The 19130-nt window shown below is 36.9% G+C and overlaps 2 protein-coding genes across 6 annotated transcripts in view; one reads left to right on the forward strand and one right to left on the reverse strand.

Annotated features, from left to right (window-relative positions):
* The window catches only part of HSD17B4 (hydroxysteroid 17-beta dehydrogenase 4), a 111019-nt gene that overhangs the window by 87660 nt on the left and 4229 nt on the right, over positions 1–19130 (reverse strand). For all 5 annotated transcript variants that reach the window (XR_014294057.1, XM_082621190.1, XM_082621191.1 and 2 more), the window contains exons 2-8: positions 18812–18865; positions 7872–7979; positions 5876–5935; positions 4360–4381; positions 4210–4256; positions 2659–2743; positions 1377–1564 (exon numbers count right to left, since the gene is read on the reverse strand). Coding sequence is in view for 4 of the 5 variants with exons in the window: in XM_082621190.1 (XP_082477316.1) it covers positions 1377–1564; positions 2659–2743; positions 4210–4256; positions 4360–4381; positions 5876–5935; positions 7872–7979; positions 18812–18865 (564 nt within the window). In the remaining variant the exon portion in view is untranslated. The remainder of the gene's footprint in view (positions 1–1376; positions 1565–2658; positions 2744–4209; positions 4257–4359; positions 4382–5875; positions 5936–7871; positions 7980–18811; positions 18866–19130) is intronic.
* LOC309804380 (transcription and mRNA export factor ENY2-like) lies at positions 16982–17679 on the forward strand. The gene is given in 3 exon segments (XM_082621731.1): positions 16982–17301; positions 17305–17330; positions 17332–17679. Coding segments are annotated over 3 exon segments (285 nt in total). The 5' UTR covers positions 16982–17193; the 3' UTR covers positions 17483–17679.

The raw sequence follows: 19130 nt of genomic DNA on the forward strand, positions 1-19130 counted from the left end.
ATATTTACCCAAATGAGTTGAAAACTTACTTCCACACAAAAACCTGCACATGAATGTTTATAGCAGCTTCACTCACAATGGTCAAAAACTGGAAACAATCAAAATGTTCCACGATAGGGCCTCCCTGGTGGCGCAGTGGTTGAGAGTCCGCCTGCCGATGCAGGGGATACGGGTTCGTGCCCCGGTCTGGGAGGATCCCATATGCCGCGGAGCGGCTGGGCCCGTGAGCCATGGCTGCTGGGCCTGCGCGTCGGGAGCCTGTGCTCCGCAACGGGAGAGGCCACAACAGTGAGAGGCCCGCGTACTGCAAAAAAAAAAAAAAAAAAAAAAAAAATGTTCCACGATAAGTGAATGAAAAAACAAATTGTGGCACCTACATACCATGTAATATTATGTAGTGATAAAAAGAAATGAGCTTCAATCCTCCCAGACATTTGGGAAAAAGAGGAGAGGATGAAGAGATGGAACACAGGGGATTTTTAGAGTGAAACCATTCTGTATGATCTATAATCGTGGGTACATAACATCATGCATTTGTGAAAACGCATATAATCATACAACCTAAAGAGTGAGCCCTGAAGTAAACTATTAACTATAGTTAATAATAATCAATCATGGACTTCTCTGGTGGTCCAGTGGTAAAGAATCTGCCTTCCAATGCTGGGATGCAGGTTCGATCCCTGGTCAGGGAACTACGATCCCACATGCCGAGGGTCAACTAAGCCCGGGTGCCACAACTACTGAGCTCACATGCCTCAACAAGAGAGACAGTGTGCCACAAAATATAGAGCCCATGCACCCTGGAGTCCATGCACCGCAACTAGAGAGAGAAAACCCACATGCCACAACTTGAGAAAAGGCCACACACCACAACAAAAGATCCCACATGCCTCAATGACCTGATGAAGCCAAATAAATAAATAAATAAATGAAAATTGATCAATGCTGGTTCATCAATTGTAATAAATGTAGCACACTGATGTAAAACTGTGTGGGAGGAGGAATATATGGGCACTCTCTTTACTACCTGCTCAATTCTTCTATAAACCTAAAACTGCCCTAAAAAACATAATCTATTAATTGTTTTAAATAATTACTATTATAAAACAGTAAGAATGCTATTACCTCATTCTGTAAAGAAAAAAATGTATGTATGTCTACCTACACAAAGAGAAAGTTTATCTCAGTGTGGTAGAATTATGGGTCATATTTTGTTTGTGCTGTCCTAAATTTTCTATTATGAACATAAACTACACATAATGCTTTTTTAAATTATAAGGAAATTTTTTTAGCTACTCAAAAAATTAAATACTTTTACAAAGCTCACACCACACAGGTATGTGAGGAACAGCATTAAAAAAATCTAAACTACTTACCATCAGGCAAAATGTTCTGGGTCAACCGTGATCCAGCAGTAGGGGCGATAGTGTTACAATGAATGTTGCTTTTCTCGCCTTCAACTGCAAGACAATTTGAAAGGCCCAGAAGACCCAGCTTTGCAGCACAATAATTTGCCTGGCCAAAGTTGCCATATATTCCTGAAGCTGATGAAGTCATGATGATCCTAAAAGGAAAATCAATCTCTCAACATCATCTTTTCTGTATTTTGATAATGTTGCAACTCTAAGCATTTTTTTCTTTTTCATTACTATTATCAAAAGTTGTCAAAAGCAACTCTGTATACTGCCATTAGGTTCTTAAAAGTCATGATTCATATATCTAAATTAATATAAATAATAAAAGTAATCTCTCAAAATTCAACTGTGAGATTTTACTGTTTTACAAAGAATCCCTGGTCAGTATCAAATGAATTCAAGTGTAAGAATGTATATTCATTATCTACTGAAAACAATAAGTATTTATAAACATAAAATAAACTGCCAATTTACAAGTTAAATTTTTAGTAAGAAATATTAGATCATGAAGTTCTAATTCTTTAGTCCTTATCACTTAGCTCCTTTCCCTTTCTGGATAATATTAAATGCCTCATATTAAAACAATACCATCTCATAATCTGACCTAATCTCACTTACTCTACTTAGTAGAACAAGTAAATCCTATCATTTACTTTCAGAAACTGCTAGTATCAGGATATACTAGAACTCTCCAATAAGAACAGATATCTCACGCAATTTTCTTCTAGTAGATGTGTGTGAACCCTAAGTTAACAGAAATAACTTTTACGTTAGAGCACATGGGGCCACTTACTAGGTCTGCCACATCTGAGTCACATAGACGCAACTATAAGAGTCTTATCGTTCCTAGTTTACAAAGACTAACTCATGTCTGACCAGTGCCAGCCAGTAGAAAACATCCACTCATCTCTCCCCAGTTGGTCACTGGACCCAAAAAATGATATTTTGGTTAGAGAATAAAGTACTGCTGAATCCTCAATGTTTGTACTGCTAAAATATCAGAGAATAGCAGGAGAATCATTAATAACGAAAAGTAGGAGGTGAAAAGAAATACTAAGTTGTCCAGCTCGTTAATCTATGACTGACACCAATGTAACAGGGAGGCATCTGCCAAAACTACATTTAAAAGGCCTGTGTATATCTGAAGGTGTATTTTTCAACGTCAAAGCAATTCTTTTCCTCTGTACATAAGAACCCACACACGGCATCTCCAGTCCCCCGTGACAGCCACATATAACTCTACCTTCCAAATTTCTGTTTCTTCATGTGATCCCACGCTGCCCGGGTCACCAGGAATGAGCCCCGCAAATGAACTCTCTGGATGATATCTAAAACAAGAAATTTTTATCATGAATATTGTCAAATTTAGACAGACCTATCTCAGAATCAACATAAACAATGACTTACTTATACAAAGATGTTCATTTCATACCTAGCATTCAAAATCAACTATTGTCACATTGTACTCTGAGTAATCATTTTTGCTTTAGTTCCAGTTACATAACCAATCAATAATTCATACCCATTTTGCCTATAATTTATGATTAGATTATCTAATATATCTAACTTTATCATAAATACAATGCCACCTAAATACGATACCTATGCACATCTAAGTACAATGCCATCTTTAATTTTTGCCTATTTTATATAAAAATTCATTAATACAAATAACCAAGAATTTTACATATATAATTGGGACTCAACACAAACATTAGTTAAAGCATAATCAAAAAGCACTCAGTTCTTCATCAAGAAATGTTTATAAAATGTTCAGTATATCCCTAAATCCCTATTTTTAACAGGATTTGCAAATGAGTTAGAGAGAGCTGGGGGTCGGGGTATGGAGGTGTAGGAAAGAGGGGGAGGGAAAGAGGGAAAAAGAGAGACAGAGAAGCCTGCTTTCTGAAATGTCAATCTAATGAACAGACAACTTGGAGGATGACTCAGATAAACAAACAACTCTACATTTAATCTTACTCTGATGAAACCAGAAGAGGACACACTCCAGCCCCATGAGAGCTCAAAGCAAAGCACTGGCTTAAGTCCCCTCTGCCAATCAATTCTATCTTTCTCAGCTCCTTTTTTTCTCCAGTTATTACAAGGGAATGGGAAACTAAAAGCCTGTCTTTGCTTACTTCTAAGTCAGAAAGTTATCTTGCTTCTTCCAAAAGAACTTCTGGCAATATTTCCCAGAAACACACTCTATAAACAATGATGTAATTCATCTCAGTTACCATGCCTGCCACCATCTCAGCCACCAATGTTTGTTTTAGTTCTGATAGCCAGTGAAAGTAAGAGCAAAAAAGAGCAAACAGGATAAAAAAATTTTATAACTGTGATTGCTCATCATCTAAACTCAATCTTTCCAACATGACATTCCTAATGGAAATTTTTCCTACTTATTAGAAGTTTCAAAATTATATCTAGGTTTTTCCCACCCAGTTCTCTGATCTCCATCATTTTTAGTGCCTCAGACTCTCTTCCATAGCCTGCTCTTGCTCTTGAAATAAGAATCATACAGCCAGACAAGCATGCAAAAGGCTGTTAGAAACAACTAATACTGCAAGAAAATGCTGACAACCTCTCAAAGAGAAAAAGGGAAACAAACGTTAAGTCACAAAAGCCTTTTCTTCCAACTGTTCATTTTCAGTTGTAAAGCTTATCATCACTTACATTAGCAGAGGCAAAAATAGGTAGAAGCAAGTTTTTCCTTAAGTGTATAAATGTATCAAATATTAGAAGGCTAAATGGATAAGTATGTTCCAGAGAACATATATTTAAAATAACTTACCCCAGTCTTCATCACTTATTCTACCAAAGGAACGGTCCCTCAAAATTCTAAAAAATTGATATTACATATGTTGAGAAGAGAAAGTCAACACTTAAAAAAAAAAGTTTTCATGTACATTGCTTTATTGGAAATTTAAAAAGAAATACTCACCCAGCATTGTTGATCACAACATCTACAATATAAAAATATTCAAGTCACAAATATAAAAGCAAGCATATTAATTTGCCTTTGCTTACAACTCACATTTCTTTCAAAAGTGTTCCCTGCCTCCCCCCGCCCATGGAAAAGTAGATATAATAGGTAACAAGTGCCAGCAGAACAAAATTTTATACCTATAGCAAAAAAAAATCTGATTCACAAAAGCACAATAAGTACCCCATTATATCAGTGCTTTCCTCTCAAGTCTACATACCTAAATGTTTCCACCTCTACCTTCTGCCAAAATTCTGTGAGCTTATTTACAGAATTAGCAGTCACACAACTCTTAGGTTCTTAGAACTCAGTGGTAATCGTAAGGCATCCTTAATTAACTTCAAAATTCACTGGGAAAGTTAAAAGTTTAAAAGATTTTTCCTTGCCACTCAAAAGTCAAAAGCCCAGAAAGGAAACCATTAGAGTTAGAAACTGATGGCCTATCTTAATACATAATTGCATTCTCACTATAAAAAAAAGGGGATTGTTTCTTAAGGTTCAACCACCATCTTGTGGCTATTTTCACCTTATGATTTCAAAACTTTGTGGTCTCTATCCGTGTCAGACACTATGTGAACACGTCTCTCATAAGCTCAATCAAATATAGCTAGAAACATATATACGCTAGATCAATAAAAGGGGGGGGGACATATTCAAACTACAAAAATTAATGTTTTTCAGATTAAAAACATGTTGGGCTTATCTGCAGTAGTTTCCCCCTAGTAATTCAATAACCTTTTACTAACAATGTATGGGACTAAGTCAGGAAAATTAAACAATATATTTGAAATGCTTGAAATGCTTCTTAAAAATGAAGATTTTTATTTTATATAATTCACCTTAATTAATTTGCAAGATACTGAATCATTTTAATCTGAATCATTACAATTATCTAAAATATTCCACTGGGTCTTCTATTGCCAAAATACTGATTTATTTTTTATTTTCTAAATATATTTGGGGTATGATTAAATTATTATAAAAAGGAAACTTAGAGAATACTCACAAGTTTTTTTAAAGGTTCTTAAAGTACAAAAAAATATAAAACAAACTCAACACATACATGTATAAAAACTGTCACCTCAAGCCCTTTGTGGAATAAGACTAGGGTATGTAAAAAAAAAATTTGGGGCTTCCCTGGTGGCGCAGTGGTTGAGAGTCTGCCTGCTGATGCAGGGGACATAGGTTCGTGCCCCGGTCTGGGAAGATCCCACATGCCGTGGAGCGGCTGGGCCCGTGAGCCATGGCCGCTGAGCCTGCGCGTCCGGAGCCTGTGCTCCGCAACGGGAGAGGCCACAACAGTGAGAGGCCCGTGTAACGGAAAAAAAAAAAAAAAAAAAAATTTAAATTTAAAACAAATCTAAAAATTTGATTACCAAAAAAGAGTTTTTAATAAACAAAAGGGAAATAAAAAATATTTCATTAGAAAGGTAGAGACTGCTCTGTTAGTACCATAAATGCAAAGAAACATTACCTATTCTTCCAAAAGCATCCAGTGCTGTCTTCACAACCTTCTCTCCTGCTTCCACTGAATCTGAGGGAAAGGGAAATTAGGACAAAACTTCAGTAGTATCCCTTACAAATGACTTCTAAATTCTGTGGCTCAGAGCACATGACAGATACTATTCATTCAACAGAACCTGTTTCCAAGGAAAATACATTCATATTGCAGGCATGTAACAAACTAAAATATGATACATGTGACAAAAGAAATTTAGTCCCTAAGACAATCCTTTAACCTACAAAAAAGAAAAAGAGAGGGGGTAAATGAGAAGTATTTGACAAATAATATACAAGATACCACGGTCCAATAGAACTTTCTGTGAAGATGGAAATGCTCAATTTCTGCACTAATACAGTAACCACGAACCACATGTGGCTACTGAAGTGTGGCCTGAAATGTGGCTAGTACGACAAATGGAATATTCTATTTTATTTCATTTCTATTGAATTTTAAATAGCCACATAAGCACTTCCCCTTAAGGATGCAAATGAGACTTTGAGAGGGAGGGAAGGAGGAGCGTGTTTAATTTGAAAAAGCATGTTCAATTCTGTATCACTACATTTGGAAAACAAACCTACTGTTTTTGTAATACTAACTACAAAAAGTAAAGCTCAATGAAATATTATGGATTTGTTATTTTCTGCTAATCAGCCCAGGAGAAGGGCTCATATCCCCAGAGCTGTGTGTCAAATGGTCAGCTGTCAACTCAACATCACCATTGCCTCTTTCTACTTCCTCTGCAATCACTGGGGGAGCCAGGTCCCTTCCCTGGGATCCATAAAGTCCTGAGTTAGATCTGCCAAAAAGAGATACTCGCTTAAAGGGAGGAAACATAGGAGGAGACTGTAAATGCAGGCAATCTTGTGAGCAGGCTGCAGATGTGAGACTGACAGCACATCTAGGTGAGCTCTTGAAAACCACCTGCCACAGGCTGAGATGGTCATCAACAGTTTCCCTGACATGCACCTGCCCAGACCTTCCAATGGTAAGTCTCTAATTCGTTGTATAAAACCCTTCACACTTGGAAAACCGAGAGGGGCTTCTGTTTTCTTGACTGAATCCTGATTGATACAGGTTGAATATCAAAACTGAGGGGCAGGGAAGAGAATCCGAAATCTTTATCTTTACAAAATAGGTTTTAAAACCCCAGAAATTTTTTTTTAAGTTGAAAACATTTTTCTAGACTCTCAATGTGGAAATAAGATACTAAAATGTCTGTCTCATTATTCCCTTGAGCCCTCAAAACAAATCATATCCTATTTCTTTTCCTCTAAAATTTCAGAATAAAGTCACAGGCAATCTAATTTTCTCCCTGGCCCATAAAAACAATCTAATTTGCAGAAAAGTCAGTAAGCACTAGCTTTTTAAAGTAAATCTACTCAAGAAGATTCCTTACAAATACTATTAGAATCAATACATCAAACATAAAGGTTGTATTTGCTGTCGTTATTTTTTCTTTATTTTTAATGCCTAACTTTGACTCCTACATTTTCATAAAGATAAGAAAGTTACGTACAGCAATGATTACCTGTGCAGAATGGAATATGAAGGCTGGGTACAGAAGGGGGGCACTTCACTTCTTACGCTATATTACTTTAAGAAATTTTTTTTAAAAGCAATTTTAAAAAGAAGAACTCTGAAGAAATACATAAGACCTTTTAGCTAAGACAGGTCTTTTAAGAAAAGAGCATATTCATATTCACATCTACAGTAATGTACTGATTATATCATGTGCTCATTATTAAAAATATTAAATAAACAACTGAATAAAAGTTAGACTCATAAAATAATCTACATCAAAAGTTTAAAAAAATACGTCACTAAACATCTTTGGCAGACTTAGATAAAATCTAATTTCATAATTATACTGGAATGCCAAGATATTTGCTCAATAATTATTAACATGAGAAACAGCATTAGTTGAGGAAATATAAAAGAAGCAGTATAGTTCTCTCAAATACTGTACCATAGTTGGCCACTGCTTTTCCGCCTTTCCTTCTTATTTCTTCAACAACCTTATCAGCAGCTAAGGAGCCTTTACCAACTCCCATGGAGTCCCCTCCTAGATCATTCACTGCAACACAAAAATAAACAAATAAGAATTCAGTTCTAGACCTTAAAACTATGAGTTGGAAATGAAATTATATTATTAGTGTATTTCTTCAGTTTAATTCCCTATTACCATATTCCCATCTTACTGAACACACCATGAGATACGTACTTTCAAAACATGCCTCTTTGTTTTTAAATACAGATATGAAGCAGCAAAAATATTTAAACACAGGTTCATGTCATGAAATGTTTAACTGTGCAATGCTTCTCCTTTTTTGGAAAGAAAAGACCATGATTCAAACCACTTTTAGCAAAAAGAAAGAAAAGAAAAAAACCTAAAGATCACTTTTAAGATTAAATACACAGGAAAACAGTATGGACATTCTTCAAAAAATTAAAAATAGAACTGCCACACGATCCAGCAATCCCACTTCCAGGTATTTATTCAAAAGAATTGAAATCAGGAACCAAAGAGATAACAGCACTCCAAATGTTCAATGCAGCACTATTCAAGATGTAGAAATAATCTAAATATCAACTGACAGATAAAAATGGATAAAGAAAATGTGGTACCTAAATGCAATGTACTATTATTCAGCCTTTAAAAAAAGAAGGAAATTTTGCAATACGTAACAACATGGATGAGCCTTGCAGATAATATGGTAACCCAGTCACAGAAGGCCAAATGCTGCATGATTCCACTTACATCAAAGTACCTAAAATAGTCAGACTCATAGAATCAGAGAGTAGAATGGTGGTTGCAGAGATTAGGGGGAGGAGAAAATGGGGAGTTGCTAATCAGTGGGCATAAAGTTTCAATAATGCAAGATGAATAAGTTCTAGAGATCTTATCTGCCATACAACATAGTGCCTGTAGTTCATAATACTGTATTGTACACTTAAAAATGTGTTAAATGTTCATATTAAATGTTCTTACCATACTTTTAAAAAAAAAGAAACAAAGAAAGGTTAAATACACAATGTGAAATATCTGCTCCATGTCAAGAAAGACTTTGTTTACAGGAATGGTGATAAAGAACAAGCACAGTATTAAACTCTTGAAGAAGCACACGTGAATTTTTATAAAACACAGTGTGTCACAGTCTACCAAAAAAATAAAAACAATTTATTGAAAGAGGTCAAAAATGACATACACAACTAATATGTGTTCAGTCACTAATTTATACCATATATGTAGTTTATATGTTTAACAACTGACCACACTTACCACATAACATCTCCCTATATCCAATTATATGGATACAAACATTAATTGCACATTTACTATTTGAAAGGCAATCTATAGAAATCTACAGATGTATAAGAATGGTGCCTATCCTCAGAGTTTATAATCTACTGAAAGTTAAGTATGTGGTAACTACACTAATGCACTAATTGCATCATAAAGTTTATAAAAGCCAACATAACTAAATAATATGATAACAAAGGTAATTTATACAATAATTTAATTATTTACAAAATAACATGCAAAGACAAATGAAAAGATATATAGATCAATGCCAAATAACTTGGAAAAAACAGAATTTAAAACAAATACCTGGGACAAAGAATTAATTTGCATTGCAAAGTGATCATTTTTGTAGGGTTATTGCACATACTGTGTGGAATATAACAATTTAAAAATTACTAATTAATAAATGGCATAGAGGTATATACTAAAATTTAAAGTCTCTTAATATTACCAAATTGATAATTACCATAACTGGGGAAAAAAGAAAGCCCACAAGATTTTTTTTTCTTTTCAAGAATGGTTCTCTTTTTGGGGGGCTGGGGTGAGGGCTGCAAGTGGGGTTGGGTGGTAAAGGGAGATACAGGGATGATATCAAGCAAAGCTAGCCTAATGTGCTTTTACGTTTAAAGGAAATGAGTTTTTCAAAATGTGGACTGGGATATATTTTTTCTAACAATATAGTCTTTTTTTTTTTTTTTTTTTTTGCAGTACGCGGGCCTCTCACTGTTGTGGCCTCTCCCGTTGCGGAGCACAGGCTCCGGACGCGCAGGCTCAGAGGCCATGGCTCACGGGCCCAGCCGCTCTGCGGCATGTGGGATCTTCCCAGATCGGGGCACGAACCCGTGTTCCCAGCATCGGCAGGCAGACTCTCAACCAATACGCCACCAGGGAAGCCCTCTAACAATATAGTCTTAACAGTCTTACTGTAAATAAAAAATGCCGCAAAGACACAAAATAATGGGAAAAAGGCTTACATTATCCCTCAGAGATTAAAAAAAAAAAAGTGTTAAGATTCTCAAGACTAAATTCCTATTAATTATTCATTTCTGTACAATTGCTAAAATGACAGGAAACAGTTTTTAAAAATCAAGATTTTAAAACATGCTGCTAACAGTCTTTTAAGACCCTTTTTAACTAAGCAAGGGAAAGTTCAAGAGCAAACTGGCAAAGGCCATTCTTAAGAAAGACTTGTTCAATTGTGAAATGAAACACTACCCCCAAGTGGAAACTGTTCAAAGTGCAGCCAAGTGCAATCAAAGGTAAGAACTGAAGACTGGATAATTATTGAGATCAATGATGTACAATGAAACAGTTTCAGAATAGATTTATTCAAGACAAGTCTCTACCTTAGAGAGTACAAACTTAACACTGACCCCACTCAGTTACCCCGCTATCACCAGAGCTAAATCACAGGGATTACAGGCTTAACTAGAAAAGCACTGGTTACACACTGAAGGGCTTGGACAGCAACAATGTTAACAGACTGTATACAAACAGAAATGTATCCACACTATGTGACACTGTTCCGCTTAAATATATGACTAAAATTCTAATCACGGTAATATTTTAAAATACCATTACCGCCTTATACTGGTATGTATATACTTTGCATTTTCAAAGACCCATCTATGTACATTGCTGCATTTGATCTCCATACAGCTTTTTAGGAGTTTGGCAGGAACAGTTGTTCCTATTTTCACAGAAGAGGAAAGTTTAGGAAAGGTTATGTAACTTGTTCCAGGCTCCAAAACTTGTCCAGGCTCCAAGGCTGCATGAAATGGCAAAATTCAGACTAGAACCTGGACCTACCACAATACCACTCTGCTCCTCTAATGCTGTAAACAAGCTTCTTTTATCCTAATTATTTCCACTAAAAATAAAAAAATCACATGTGCTGGGGAGAATATAGAAGGAACAGTAAATCAGCCACCCCAGTCAAACAAATAGCTTTAAAATAGGGAGTAAAAATGGTTAAGATTATGATAGTTAAGGACAGAGTCTTCTCAGCTAAAACCATCAAAATATCCCCAAAAGTGATATATTTGTAAATCCTCCATATAAAATCCAGTTTATAGCTCTGAAGAGTTTCGGGTTTTTTTAAGATGTAAAATCTTTTTTCTATTTGTCATTTTAAATAAATCAATGACTTGGATAGTCTATTAAAGAATACATAAGGTTTTTTACTAAAAATCCTCCCCAAGATTTTACTAAATACCTGCAATATGCTAACCACTAGAGCAGGGATATAAGAACCCAGAGAATTCTAAAACACACTTGGAGCCTGTAAAAGTACTCTATTAATAGGTAAATGGATACCTAAATACAAAGTACCAAGTTATCAGCTATCGAAGCCTGAAAACAGAACCATGTTTGTGACAATGCCTGTTTCCCCATATCCTCCCAACACTGGACATCATTCTTTTCAGTATAACAATTAAATGATTACAAGTTGTAGTTCATTATTTTAATTTACATTTCTTTGAGCACTAGTAAGGTAACATGATTTTCATGGGCTTACTGGTCATTTATACTTCTTATTGTTTTGCCTGCTTAAATCACATTTCATTTGGGGTGCTTTTCTTTCTTACAGATGTGTACGTGTCCCTTACTTATAAAAGATTTTAATTCTTTATCATATGTGTTGCAAATCATAAGTTCCTTTATTGAAATGTTGAAAGAGAAACAGAGGTAACATTGGAGCATTAATATTATTTGATGAGCATTACATACATTGTTTTTCAGTGTTTTGTTACATAAACCAGATTGAGAAATCTGGATTTGTCTTTAGTAGTCCTATTTGTGTACAGGACTTTGCTCTCAGAAGTTGGTTTTCTTGTTCTTTCTTGCTATCCTTCAGCCCTGACTATTGGCTCCAAAGACTAGAGCAAGAAACATGCTTTGGGTCTCCTGATATCAGGGCTGCTAAACCAGCTGAGGGAATATATGTCACTTTTAGTTTGACAGAAAAAAAAAATGCAAATCAAACTGATTATCATCTTCCTCAAACTGTCCCACCTTCTCAACATCACTTTGCTGGATGAGTTATTTCCCAGGTACTCTTTCCTTTCTCCCATTTCTGAACAGCACATGTCACTAGCCTTCAAGGCTTGACATCAACTTCATTATGATTCTTCAAATGTTCACTCTGTTCCCACTCTGTATCCAGCACTGTGCTAGGTGCTTTGAGCTCGCAAGGTAGATAGTTTGTACACTGAGGAGTTTCCAGTTCTTTCGAGGAATCGTTTACTGCCATTTCTTTCCTATTCTATAATTTCATGCCCAGATTACTACAGTTGCCTTCCCGGTGGTCTTCTGCCTCCAATCTTAATCGTTCCAGGCAATCAGCAGACTGTTGCTGGGTAATGGCCCAAAGGCAGCCTTTATACTACGTCATCCCCTTGCTCAAAATCTGCAGTGGAACCCTATTATTCACTGCCTAACTTTCAAGATCCCTTAAAGTCTGCCCTCACTTTACTGCTTCACTTTACTATAAGTAGTTCGTCCTTTTTGCTGTAGCTCAGTGCGGGAAATTGCTTATTTGGCAGTTTCTAACTTGCCACTTAATTATCAAGAGTAATAATGTTATTATGCTTTGTATTTGAAGAGTGCTTTATAACTGTGCTTACACATATTCGTGTTCATATGTTTATTCAATCCAAGGGTTTGACACCAGCTGAGTCATATCCACTACCAATGACATATCTATAAATGACTCATTTCCAAAGTAAAATGGTGCTTCCAAATCTACAAAATCAAAATAACTTTCATATGTATTGATTCTGTGAGTGACATCCTTTACAATGAGTAATCTGAGAAGCATATAAAAAGATGACACGGACAATATTATACTACAAGTGTACTTATTTTTTGGAGAGGTGATTTACTTTTTTTTTTTTTTAATGCTTTCAAGAAATTCAAACCCTGCAGATTCAAAAAGTCTTTTTAATCCTTGTCTTACCCCAGAGGTAACTGCTATTAACCATCTCTTGGATGTTCTTCCAGACATTTCTGTTTTCTATGCTTGATGCCTTTCCTCCTATTTTGATAAAGTTTCCAATAGCAAACAATAGCATTAAGAATCATTTCATTGATTTTAGAGCTGTGGGCTAATGGGGATTTCTTCCTGTATTCTGTTCATGTCCTGACTGCTACCAAAAAGTATTTAAGGTGTCTTAAATGTGCAAGGGCTATTAAAAAATGGAAAAATTAAGAAAACATTACATCAGAGAAAGAGAAGCCTACTCAAAGCATATGCTAATGGTAGTTACTCTATTTGGGGACAGTGTCAGGTTTACCCTTAAGCTTCTTGACAGCCAAAGAAAAGGCGGAAAACACAGAGCTGCCATACTATTTTCACTGTTTGGTAGAAAGACACAATCACCCTAGTTCATCAGATGCTTTTCCAGAATGGCCATAAATGTATCTAAGTATTTGAAGGCCTCCAAAATGTTGTGATAGTTTAGAAAGCAACATCTTAAATTAGGTCCCTTTAATTTAAGGGACTTAATCTGTCTCAACAACAAGAAGGCATCAAAGGTCTCCTTAAAGGGAGAAGAAACTGAAAATGAGAGACTGAGTCCCCTCCAGAGTTCAGTCCTGGGACCCCATCTCCTGTTTATCTGCACTCACCACCCGGGTAATCTAATCCAGTCTCCCGGCTTTGAATACCACCTAGAAACTGAAAATAGATCTATATAGCTTCAACCTGTCCCCCCAACTACAGAGGCCTATGTCCCACTGCCTACCTACTATCCCCATCTGAAAGTCTACTGGCAATGTCCCCTCTCTGCGAATCCGGCCCTCCTCCAGTCTTTCCTATCTCGGTAAACCACCACTTTATCCTTCTCTTTCCCTTTCAACTCACATCAGCAAATAAGCAAACCCTGCCATACCTACCTTCAAAATATTTCCAGAATTTAACTTCTTTGCACCACCTCTATCCCTACCACCTGTCTGAATCACCCCCATCTCTTATGTAGATTATTGAGATAACTTGACAGATCTCTGTTTCCACTTCTTTTTTTTAATGAAAAATTACAAGTGTGGACAAGAAGAGTTAATAGAATAAACCCCAATATGCCCAACATACTTCTCCACTTCCACTCTTGCTCCCCAGAACCTATTCCTCACACAGCACTCAGAATGAGCCATTTAAACCTTAAATGAGGTCATGTTGCTCTTCCACACTCTCCAATGGCTTCCCATCTCAATCAGGGTAAAAGCCAGTCCTCACTCTGAACTAAATGGTCCTACATGACCTGACCTCCTGTGAGCTCTCATCTCTCACTTTTTTCCCCTAGATGACTTCACTCCAGCCTGGGATGCCCCCTAAGCTCACTTTGACATAATCTTGAGCACAGTGCCCAGCACACGGTAGGCAGTCACTATTATTGGCTTTTTACCGCCTTTACAAAAGGTTTTAATTCTTGATGTCATTTAATCCCCATCACAATCCTGGAAGTTATTAGGTAAGGTGGTTACTAATATTCAGAGAGGTCATGTAATTAGACAGCAGAAACAGGACTTACAGCCTGACCTAACTTCAAAGACAATTCACTCTCCCCACTGCAGTTCACCTTCTGGCTGTCAGGATCACACAGCAGTTAAAAACACAGGCTCTGGCATCAGACCACAGGAACTTGTAACTCATCTTTACCAGTTATTATGCAACTGCAGTACAGAAAAGAAATCATGCTGATCTTACTTCAACAGATTGCAGTTTCAGTTACCCAAAAGTGCTACTCCTCCAGTTCAAGAATAGAAAGCATTCTGCCTTTCTTACTGTCCAAAAAGAGGTTCTCCTTGCTGGAACACTTCGATCTTCTTTGTGTTCATGCCCTCAAGACAAAACTTAATATTCAGAGAACTCGATACAGCTCACCTACTGAGGAAACCTCAAACCTATTCCATTCCCAACATTTCCTTCAGATATGTGCGAACATTTTTTGAAAGATGTAATGTGTACGAAACCAAATGTCCCTTGCTGTAATTATCAGCCAAAGGCTTAGCAGTTCTTATACCCAGATTTAAATCTCTCATAATGCTTTATATTATGGAATATAAAACATAGCAATCATATTTACATGAAGAGAATATCTTAAGTGATACCCTTAACTTTGCGCTTGGCCAGGTGATTTCCTTTGGCCAATGAAAGGTGAGTAGAAGTGACGTGCCACTACTAAACAGAAGCTTTATGAGACACCAAGGGGATCCATTTTTATTTTCCCTCTGCCAGAAGAACAGCCATGATGAAAGTTGCTCCTTCAGCTGGGATCCTGAAATTAGTAAGACAGATAAGGCAGAGACACAGCTGACCAGAAGCTGAAAGGTCAGGTAGGTATGAAATTACCCTTTTTTTAAAAAAATTAATTTATTTTATTTATTTATTTTTATTTTTGGCTGTGTTGGGTCTTCCTTCCTGTGCATGGGCTTTCTCTAGTTGCGGCGAGCGGGGGCTACTCTTCGTTGTGGTGTGTGGGCTTCTCATTGCAGTGGCTTCTCTTGTTGCGGAGCACGGGCTCTAGGCACGCGGGCTTCAGTAGTTGCGGCACATGGGCTCAGTAGTTGTGGCTCATGGGCTCTAGAGCATAGGCTCAGTAGTTGTGGCACACAGGCTCAGTTGCTCCGCGACACGTGGGATCTTCCCGGAACAGGCCTCGAACCTGTGACCCCTGCATTGGCAGGTGGATTCTTAACCTCTGCACCACCAGGGAAATCCTGAAATTATCCTTTATTATTATAAACCATTGAGATTTGTCTGTTAACTCAGCATAACCTAGCAAAAATTGACTTATATGAGAAACAAGGTACTCCATTTCTTAAGGTCTTACTTTTACTGGCCTCTGAGCTAGTCATAGGATTAACTGATTAGTACTTTTGCCACAAACAAGATACTCTGATGTCATAAGTCCTAGGTTTGCTTACTCCTCTTTACTATTTTTTGCTTACTCAGGTAAAAATATGCTGAGCAGAACAAAATTAACACAGGAGAAATGTTAGTGCACATGATAAAACCTGGACTCAGGGCATCTGTGTTTTAAAAAAATTAAAGCAGAGGGTAGTGGTGGTTAGGGAAGAACAAAACCCACTGGTAGCCTAGAAAGTTCACAGCTAGGTCACAGGCTAAAAAGTGGTAGAAAATATCAGTGAAAAGTTCTACATTTTCACATAAACTAAACTAAACTAAATCTGGCTCTCCAGCCAAGTTTGGCAAATATTTTTCCCAAAAAACTAATTTTCTGCCTTTTTGGACTTTCACAAGCACTTGCTGCAATACCAGCCCTGAGGCAATGACAAAATAAACAGATACATTGTCCCTGTTTACCTTTTTCTTAGAACTGAAAAACTCCAATCTGAGTTCAACAAATTCAAAGGTAATAAATAAATACAGGAAAACTGATCCACATAAACACATATTGCTGCAAAAGGTTTTACAAAACAAGCTTATAAACTAAGATTATAACTTAGTCACAACAAAAACAGCAGAACTTTATTCAACCAATCTCAAAGACACACCAACCACTCCCCAGCCCACCCCACCCCCCAAAAAGGGCTACATCAAACAATAAAGGAACGAATGAACAAAGTCCCTTCTTTACAAAAGGCAATATTCTAGGTCCCTTGGGAGATACAAAAGATAAAATGAGATACTTGCACTTACGGAACTGAGTGGAAAAGATGTAAATAAATAAAAAGTTGTAAGTATTAATAAATAAATAGCAATTTTTTTTTAAAGAAAAAAAAAGTTACAACATGTGCCTTTAGGTCCTGACATGAAATATTTTGGGGAAAATCCGGAAAAAAAGGCCTGAACTATACACCCCCTGACCAAATACCACAATATCAAAATTTGTCTCTGCCCCAAGAAGTAGACTGGATTAACAGACAGTGGCTATGATCTTAAACAAGGAACATCCAAAGTCTCTGTGTCCCTTCCATAAAGATATATGCTAGGTCCGGGCAGCCAAAGAGTGTGGTTAGCAAGATGAACAAAGATGCACAGATGAGAGCAGCAATTAACCAAAAGTTGATAGAAACTGGAGAAAGAGAATGCCTCAAAGAGTTGCTGACAGCTAAATTAACTGAATGTGGCTAGAAGGATCAGTTGAAGGCACACTGTAAAGGTAATTAAAGAAAAAGGACTAGAACACGTTACTGTTGATGACTTGGTGGCTGAAATCACACCAAAAGGCAGAGCCCTGGTACCTGACGGTGTAAAGAAAGAGCTCCTACAAGGAATAAGAACATTCCGTGCTCAGCATGCCAGCTTTTAAGACTGAATTAGATTGTGTTGTTTTGTGGTTTTATTTCTGAAAGTAAAATTTACCATAAATTAGGAATTGATTTCCCAAAATAAAATCCTTTTTTGTATGATGGTATACAGTTTTCAGTAATGATGTATACAATTGTATTGATTTTTTTCCCTAAATGTGTTATCTTAATAAATATCTCATGAATGAAAAAAAAAAAAGATCTATGCTGAGGAAGAAAAGTATATTCAATACCCTGTTTAGGTGTTCTTTGGTTAGAAAACCTGGCTGCTTGTTCAGTCTTTTATTACACATCTCTGTAAACAAATTGGGAGAAGTTTGTCTCTCTGTATTCCCTGATAAGATGTAGGAAAACTGGGATTGGGAGGTCAATGTGGGCCAACAATTTTAGCCCAGGAAAGATATTAATAAATACTGGGCCATACATCTGCCCTACATACCTACCCGGCACTCATTTAGATATTCCCCACAAAGACTTGGCTGTACACAAATCCACTCCTATGTCCATACCAACTGCCAAGTACATCAGGCAAACCACTGAGATTACTAAAACTTTCCACTTTTGGTGTACTCCTCAGTACACCATCTTCCAACTGATCCCCCCATAATAAAACTCATGCAAGTGCCCTTTTTTTTTTTTTTTTTTTTTTTTCGTTTTGCGGTAGGCGGGCCTCTCACTGTTGTGGCCTCTCCCGTTGCGGAGCACAGGCTCCGGACGCGCAGGCCCAGCGGCCATGGCTCACGGGCCCAGCCGCTCCGCGGCATATGGGATCCTCCCAGACCGGGGCACGAACCCGCATCCCCTGCATCGGCAGGCGGACTCTCAACCACTGCGCCACCAGGGAGGCCCGCAAGTGCCCTTTTAATTAAAAAAAAAATTTAACTGTTATAAAAGCTTCCATTTGAAAAATTTTTATGAAAGAGATTAAAAAAAAAAATACTTTGGATTCCCCGACTCCAAACATTTAGTTACGAAAATGCACTTATTTCTTACCTTATCAATATATTTACACTTACAAGGATTCATCTTGCACCAGTCTTCTACGTTGAAAAATTACAGCCCACAATATACCAAATTCAAGAATTTCCTTTTATATAATGAATGTCGGCTCATCTTTCTCAGTTCTATTAATTTGCAAACTCTATGAAACTAGTTTACTTTAAAAAGTAAGTTACAAAGTTAGCCTCAACGGGGAAAAAAATTTTGTTGGCAGAAGAAAAAATTAGTGATGAATTTGACCTTGACAAATTATTTGATGTGAATACAAAGGCTTGTGAAGACTGTATTTTAGTTCCTAGCTACTGAATGAAAAGAAAAATATATCAACTTACCAACAACTGATGCACCTCTTTCTGCAAAAGCCAGGGCATAGGCTCGGCCCAATCCTATTGAAAAAAAAAAAAGAAAAAAATCAGAAGGTTGAGCAAATGTTAGCATAATTTTTCTGGTCCACTCAACTCAATCCCTATTGCAAAGTAACTGGTGAACAATTAATTACATTACAAGCATAGAGCCTTCATTGGTACTCTCAGCCTCTACTTCACCTACTTCTACTTTCAGGGGTTGGAAAGCTTAAAACTGTATTTTCCACCTGTTCTACCTACCATTTCCTATCATTCTACCTAGCTTCTAGGATGGATGCTAGATGTG

The sequence above is a fragment of the Mesoplodon mirus genome (genome assembly GCF_964341445.2).
Source record: "Mesoplodon mirus genome assembly, chromosome: 5".
NCBI lineage: Eukaryota > Metazoa > Chordata > Mammalia > Artiodactyla > Ziphiidae > Mesoplodon > Mesoplodon mirus.